Consider the following 8,251-nt stretch of genomic DNA (forward strand, 5'->3'; position numbering starts at 1 on the left):
CCTGGCTAGCAGGGTGATTTTTAGGTTAATTCTTAAGTCCTACCACCACAGGAATCTGCGAGAGTGCTGTCTCTTTAAATATCCAAAATAGTCAAGCCTCTTTTTAACCCTACAAAATGGCGGCATCCTCCGGACCGGCTAAAGTCCACAGCGCAGCCCACCTTTCTGTTCACCTTCACTGTTTGTTCTTCAGCCACTGTGCATAGTCCTCTGTGCAGTCCCTGGCTAGCAGAGTGATTTTTAGGTTAATTCTTAAGTCCTACTACCACTCGGGAATCTCCAAGCTGTCTGTGCTGTCAGGATCGCTGCCAGACTGCAGCTCTGTATGTCTCCTTTTTTGGTATTTTCACACAAATTCTTCTGCTAGTTGGGGTTTAGTCCACTTCTATATCCTTCCCTTCAAGGCTTAGGGGTCCAGGATTATCTTTTGTGTCTGTGTTAATTGGTTTCCCTTTTCTTTGTTGAAAAGGGTCTGTGCAGTCTTTCTGCCTAGTCCGCCATCTTGCCCAGGAATCTCTCAGCACATGTCTCTTTCAGCAGCATGTCTTCCTCAACCAGCAGTCAGAGAGAGTTCTTCCTCTAGGAGGCCTCCTTTTGAGCCTGGCAGCATGGTCAAACTAGCCAGTCATAGCATCAGAACTCTCAGCACCTGAGAGTGAGTCTCCCATAACATTGTATTGTGCCACACCTAACAGAAATAACCCAGGTTGATAATATTTACAATCAAGAGCTCCTCAGTTGCTCATTCCATCACTGAGTTTACAATGACTTATGGGTAGAAAAGCCAAACTAAGTAATTTACTACACTGGAAGGTTCTTCCACTAGTTGGTGCCTAATCCACTTCTGTATACTTCCTTTCAAAGCTCATGCTCCAGAATTATCTTCTGCATCTCTGTCAATGGGTTTCTCTTTTCTTTGTTGAAGAGGGTCTGTGTAGCTTGTCTGCCTATGCCACCATCTTACCAGAAGTCCGACCAATTCCTTTTGGTATAGTGACTATGTGTATTCCTTCCATCTTGTCTTGAAGCTTCCTGCATCATTCAGTATTTTGCCTATAAAATCCTTCAGTGTTGCTACTCGAGGTTTGAATTTTTTCTTCAGTTCTTTCAGCTTGAGAAATGCTGAGCATGTTCTTTTCTTTTAGTTTTCTAACTCCAGGTCTTTACATATTTGATTGTAATACTTTACTCTGTCTTCTCAAGCCATCCTTTGAAATCTTCTGTTTGGCTCTCTTCATTATTTCTTCCATTTTCTTTATCTACTCTCGGTTCAGGATCAAGTTTCATTTTGGTCTTTTCTTTCTTTCCAGTCTTTTTAGTGACCTTTTGCTTTCTTCAGGGCTTTGATGTCATCCCACAGCTCATCTGCTTTTTGCTCATTGGTGTTCAGTGCATCAAATCTATTCTGCAGATGGTCTCTAAATTCAGGTGAAATATACTCAGTTTTGTTTTAGCTCTTGTGGACTTGTTTTAATTTTCTTCAGCTTCAACTTAAGCTTGGATATTAGCAGTTGATGATCTGTTCCACAGTCAGCCCCTGGCCTTGTTCTGATTGATTATACTGAGCTTCTCCATCGCCTCTTTACACAGATGTAGTCGACATAATTCCTGTGTATTCCATCTGGTGAAGTCCACGTTTATAGTTGCCATTTATGTTGCTGAAAAAAAGGTATTTGTAAAGAATAAATCATCATCTAGTAAAATTCTATCATGTGATTTCCAATGTCATATCTATAAGTAAAGCCATATTTTCCAACTACTGATAGTTCTTCTTCATTTCCAACTTTTGCATTCCAATCAGTAATAATTATCAATACATCTTGATTGCATGTTTGGCCAATTTCATATGAAGAACTTGGTAAAAAATATTCAGTTTCTTCACCTTTGGCTTTAGTGGTTGGTGTGTAAATTTGAATAATAGTAGTATTAAGTGTTCTTCCTTGTAGGTGTATGGATACTGTCCTATCACTGACAGCATTGTACTTAGGATAGATCTTGAAATGTTCTTTTTGACAATTAATACAATGCCATTCATCTTCAGTTTGTCATTCACAGCATACTATGATTTTCCATAAAATTGTCCAATTCAAAATGGCCCATATCACTCCATTTCAGCTCACTAATGCCTAGAATTATTGATTCCATTTCATTTTTTGACAACTTTCCATTTCCTAGAATGTACTTTGTGCATTCCATGTTCTGATTATTAATGGATGTTTGTGGCTGTTTCTTCTTATTTTGAATAGGTCCTGAAAGTTTGCTCTATCTATGTCTTTAAGGTTGTCTGGTTTTGGAGGAGCAGCTCTTCCCCAGTCTTATTTTGAATGCCTTCCAACCTGAGAGACTTCTCTTCTGGCACTATATCTGACATGTTTCACTGTTATTTGTAAGGTTTTCAGTGGCCATTTTCTTCTAAAGTGAACCACCTTTTTCTTCTTCCTAGTCTGTCTCATCTGGAAGCTCTGCTGAGACTTGTCCACCCTGGGTGACCCTGCTGGTATTTGCAATACCTAGGGCATAGCTTCTAGCATCATAGCAGCACTCAAGGCACCATAGTTCAGCAGACTGACAGATGAGTGGTGGAAAGAGTTTCTAGCATAATTAAATCAAACACAACCCAAATCAGGTTTCTTCAGTACTGTCTGGTTCCAGGGTCTGTAGATGCTGGGGACCTCCCATAAGACCTGGTTATTCAGTGTTTCCTGAGCTCCCTGAAATCCTCCTTACATAGAAGAGATTGCCTTTTCACTATCACCGTAAGTATCCATAGAATAAACCCAGCAGTACTGAAAGGCAGCAAGGAAAGTGGTTAAGAATGTTGGCACTGAAGAGAGTTAACCTGCATTAAATCCTGGTCTGCCACTAACTAACCTTGTCACCTTTGGCAGAACACTTAACCTCTCTTGTGTTGTAGTTTCCTCTTCTGCAAATTGGGATATCATAGTATTGACCTTAAAGGGTTATTGTGAGGATTAAATTATTAATGTGTGGAAAATGCTTAGACTAATTCCTGGTCAATGTTGGCTGTCACTGTTGTAGTTTATTATGTAACTTAAGTAACTTAAGTCACCAGAAGAACTAGTTATAAAGAAAAATGAATATTACTCATTTTTGTTTTGCAGCAAGAATTATGTTATTCCTTTGCAGTGCAGCTGTCCTGTAGATTTTGAGTTTCATGTGGATTTGATTCAGGCCAATCAAGCCTTTACTGTTGAGCCAACATCTGGTAAGGAGAATAAAGATTTCAAGTTTTCAATTACATTAGAGTTCTCAGATCAAAGAGAGGGTTTGAAAAGAAGGTGGTTGCAAGTTATGAAACAGAACAATGAACATTTGAGTGTATTATTTTAAAAAAATAATATTAATGAACTTTAAATATTTGACATAATATAAATTTTAACCAGACACTTGAGAATAAGGACACTTTTGGATAATTTAAATCATACAGATAATTTAAATAATGTCCAGCTATATGTGTCCTAAGATTAGAACTTCAAGTCAGAAATAACCCATTCTAATTCCAATTTTTTGTGCCTTTACAGCCTTAATTTTATATTCACCTTTTAGCTCAATTTCAAATAAAATGGGGATGTTATTTCTTTCCAAGCTTTCAGAATCTTAGTGCAGGGTTTAATGAATTTGTTCCATGAGCTCTGGTGACATAGTGCCTAAGGGATTTCATTGCTAACCAGAAGGCTGGCAGTTCAAATCCACCAGCCACTCCTTGGAAGGAAGGCTGGACAATCTACTTCTATAGAGATACCACCTCGGAAACTGAAGGAGGGTTCACTATGAGTCAAATAGACTCGACAGCAGTGAGTTTGGTTTGTTTGTTTGTTTGTTTTCTGATGGTATAAACAGTCTATCTTTGCATGCCCATGGGACAGAGGTCCTAGTACTGCTCAGGACAGTTGAAAATGAAAATTTCCTTCTAAAGTTATTTCAGCTTCTCAGTTCCTGTCTCTTGATGTTTAACTTTGGGATTTAACTATCTCTCTACAGTTGTCTCCAGTGAACTCTAAAATAGTTGTTTGTTTGTTTTAATTTTTCTGGATATTTATCCATTTATTTACAACTCTTTCATCATTGCAAATGAGTATTTTGTCCATCAAATGAATGTTCAGGGAAGGAACTTTGAATTCATTCTATTATAAAATGTATATAAAATTTTCTAGAGAGCCAGGAGTCATTCTGATATTTTAAAACTATAAGTTAACTTCTATTTATATTGTACAAAACAGGACTTGTTTGTCTTCCCAGTGACAACAGATTTATTCTTTTTAATTGTTTGTGTGCCTTAAAAATAAGAAAAATTAAGTAGTTACTAAAATTATGCTGAGCAAGGTACTATTTCTGATTAAGTATAGGTAATGTTCTCACAATAGACCTTTTGTGTTGAGATTGAAACAATCTAGACCTGAGAGCCTGAACTGTGTCAGAGGCAAGGAAAATAAATGGAGACTTTTGGAGATAGCTGGTGATTTTTATGGCCTGGCCATACTTCTCTGGAAAAAGTGTCCCAAGACACAGAATATCAATTTACAAAAGGAATTTTGAAACAAATTTGATATTCAAAATGGTCTCCATTGTGTATATGGTGTTGCTAAAATGACATTACAAACTCTTTTAATAAGCTGGACCCTTCAAACTCCTTGGGGGCTATTTTATGAAGTCTACTGTATCCACTGCTAGCTAGTCCACCACTTTCTCAGGAGTTTTCTTGGTTTTTCACTTTATTTATGTATCAGTACGTCTTTGACTGTTCTGTGTTTGAGATTGTAGAATTTAATGATGACTTTTAGACACTTCCAGTAGAAACACGTTGACTTTATAGCCAGTGGATCAGGGCAGGCTGACAGATAACCAGCTGGGCTGTGAACTCACTGGCTTTGCTGACTTGCCAGTGAGTCTAGTTTGACTCAGATGTCTTTGAGTTGCACAGTAGCGGATCGCTATTGCCTCCATTTCACAAATTGGGCCCCAAGACTAAGACCCGTGAGCTAATTTTACCAAGGTAGATATTATGGACACTATTTCTGGTGTATCTTTTGTAATGATTGTTTCAAAGACTGATGGGGACATCCATAGTCCATCAGGTTATGAAACAACACCTTCTTTAGGGTCTAGAAGCATCATATATCCATGTCTTTAAGGAATTTTGTACCAAGGCTTGACAAATGAAGAAGTGTCAACAAAATTAATTCCGTTTACAAGATAAGAATTCATTATCATACCCTCAACTTTAACTCCATTGGCCATTTCCTAACTAGGCATCCTTAAGATGCAGGTTTGCACTATAACTGTCAGCAACTGTCAGCAGAATTATCCTGAGATCAAGGAAAACTAGTAACAGATTTTATGAACTTCTTCATACTGCTGACAAGAAATCATTTACAATTAGAACATCAAGAACACTGTTGATAATATTGGAAGAGCCAGCAAAACATGACTTTGGCCAAGATCTTAGTATTGGAGACCAGTCAAATGCTGTAAAAAATTATTGAACTTGTTTACATGTGACCACTTTGAAATCTTGGACATTTGTTTAGTGTGCACTGAGGAAGAATGCACTCAATTTATTTAATTGGTAAATTATAGCATAAAATAGCTGGTTAAGCAATAGTTCATAGAACCTGTATGCCCAAAGTTCTTATATAAGTTTCAATACTTATTTTCTCTTTTTTAAAAAAATTAAGAGGAATATATAAGCCATTTACAAATAACCTTATATTTTGCATATTCTTTCAAAATATAAATTTCTTATAACTTTATGTTGATTTGAGGGTAATTCAGCATCTCTGCCCTTGCCTTGGCCTTACATTACTTTTTGCTGTAGGCATTATCCATAGACCCAGGGCCCCCAAGCCAGCAGGCAGCACATCCAGGCAAAAAACAAGCCCATTCCCTCAGAATGAGGACTAGGGTGTTCTGGACATTACACTCCTCATGTCCTGAATGTCTGGACCTGAGCTCTTGTCTGATCATATCATCTCAGTTGATCTCATTTATACTCCTAGCAATACCTGCCTCTGTGCTACCCATGCCTCAAAATTTTCATTTTAAAAGGAAACTTCCCTTTTTTACCTCTTTTTCCCTCCAAAGGCTCCTTGGCCCCTTGAGGAGGTATTTTATCACTATGCTCCAAAGCTAATGCAACAACCATCACCTTCAGGGTTCAGCAGCCTCTGGGAGGCCAGGCAGAGTCTGACAAGAATAGTGGGGAGAGGTTGTCCCTGTTTTTCCTGACCTCTTGACCATACTCTTGCAGAGAAGTAAGACCAAAGACTCCCAGAACCCAGCACAGACTATGCAGGGGACAGATCACAATTGTCAAGGGATGGTAAGCTGTTAATGGAAGGGACTCTGCATCCTTTAGAGTATTGGCACACAAAGCAAGCCCTATAAAATGCTTCTTACTGGTGAATGGGCTCACCACAGAAAAGATATACTGACTGTATGACAATGTAGAGATGTAGCAACAAACAGATATATCTTTGGCAAGGATCACTTAAAGCAAGTGATAGAAATGAGTGAAATACCAAGGATTATTAGCAGTCTAAATATCTGTGCCATAGAGTCTTCATTTGCTGTGACTAACGTAGTGCCTGAAGCATTTGACTGCTAACCAGAAAGCTGGTAGTTCAAACCCACCAGCCACTCTTTGAAAGACTGGGTGATCTGCTTCCACAGAGATACCATCTCAGAAACCCAAGGAGGGGTCACTCTGAGTCAATCAATTCGACAGCAGTGAGTTTGGTGTTTTGGTTTTTTAAGCAAGAATTGGTGCTTCCCAGAAAATTTAAAACTGAACTGGCAATTGAAAGTCTCAGTACTTATATTCCATTTCTTTACAGTAATTCTCCAGAACTAATTTTTTTTGTCTTATTCTTTCCATGATTTTATTTTCATATTAAACATTTTAACAATCATGCACAATTTCTTGTATATAATATCCACCAGCAAATAATTGTGAAATGACGTCAATACATTTTTAGTGGAACTTACTGCCATGAACTGTTTTGGCCCTGGGGACTGTATAAAAAAAATAAAATAACAGTATGGATTGAGGTAGGAAAGTCTTTTGTGTACAGAGACATGTTGATAAATACATGAACAATAATTTCAAAGGGTGACAAGTGTTCTGAATAAATGTAACTGAGTAATGGGCTAAAAAGGGAGGGAGTGGACAAGGGAAAGGACATCCCAAGGAAGTAACATGTGAACTGAGACCTGAATGATCAGAAGGAGCCAGCTATGCAGACATGAGGGTGAAGCATTTCACATAAAGGGAGTAGCAAGTGCAAAGGACCTGAGGCAGGGAGGAGCTTGAGGTGTTGGAAGGAGAAAAGAACACAGGAGGCATAATATGAGAGAGAGACAGGGAAAACCCAGATCAGACAGGGTCTTGCAGGGCCTAACCAAGAATATAGGTCTATTTCAGGTGCTGTGGCAGGATGGATTGCCTGTGAGATTTGCAGAGAGATGCTACAAGTGTCCTTTGTGTCCCTCCACATCCATCCCCACACCTCCATCACTCTCACACAAGATTATTTGTTGTTCATCAGGGCAGAGACAGCCCTCATTAATCTCAGGAAGCAGGAGAGCAAATACGATCAGTGCTGCAACACACACTAACTAGAGAACACAAAGGCTGCCTGCCCAGCTTTGTTTTGATACCATCAATTCCAAATTCTGCTAGCTGGCAAAGACAGGGGGTTATTGATTTTTCCTTTTGGAATGCATGTCCTACAGAGTCCTCACAAATAGAAACTGAAAAACATAACTGCTGAGAAAGACAGGACTAAGGGACTTAAAAAAAAAAAAAAAAATCCATGCTGCTTTTCGTCTTTTTCTTACTATGCGTTGTAGGACTGTGATTTGCCACCTCTCTTTTCTGAGTCATTGTTTCTGTTTTTGCTTTTAACTTTTTACTGTGATTTGGTTGGAAATTTACAGAGAAAATTTGTTTTCAGTTCAACAGTTCATACACATTTTGTTTTATGATATTGATTATAATCCCCACAATGTAACAGCTCTCTTCCCACTTCCTCCCTGTGGTTACTTTTTCCCTGTGACCTTCTTTCTTATGCGTTCTTGCTTTCTGAGCTATCTCCCTGGGCAAGTGCTGCCATTCTGCTCTCCCATGGTTTGTTGTTCTAAGGAGTGCACTTATCTGGTATAATTGTTCACCTTGTAGGCCTGTGTATTGTTTGGCAGAAGGTTAAGCCACAAAAGTGAGTTAAACTCCAGA

At 38.6% G+C, this 8,251-nt stretch overlaps 1 protein-coding gene across 1 annotated transcript in view; it reads left to right on the forward strand.

Annotated features, from left to right (window-relative positions):
- The window catches only part of CFAP221 (cilia and flagella associated protein 221), a 246,524-nt gene that overhangs the window by 77,027 nt on the left and 161,246 nt on the right, over window positions 1-8,251 (forward strand). The window contains exon 6 of the mRNA XM_007937787.2: window positions 3,123-3,226. Coding sequence (XP_007935978.1) covers window positions 3,123-3,226 — 104 coding nt within the window. The remainder of the gene's footprint in view (window positions 1-3,122; window positions 3,227-8,251) is intronic.

This window comes from Orycteropus afer, unplaced genomic scaffold, assembly GCF_000298275.1.
Source record: "Orycteropus afer afer isolate SDZICR_OR568_19922 unplaced genomic scaffold, OryAfe1.0 scaffold00004, whole genome shotgun sequence".
NCBI lineage: Eukaryota > Metazoa > Chordata > Mammalia > Tubulidentata > Orycteropodidae > Orycteropus > Orycteropus afer.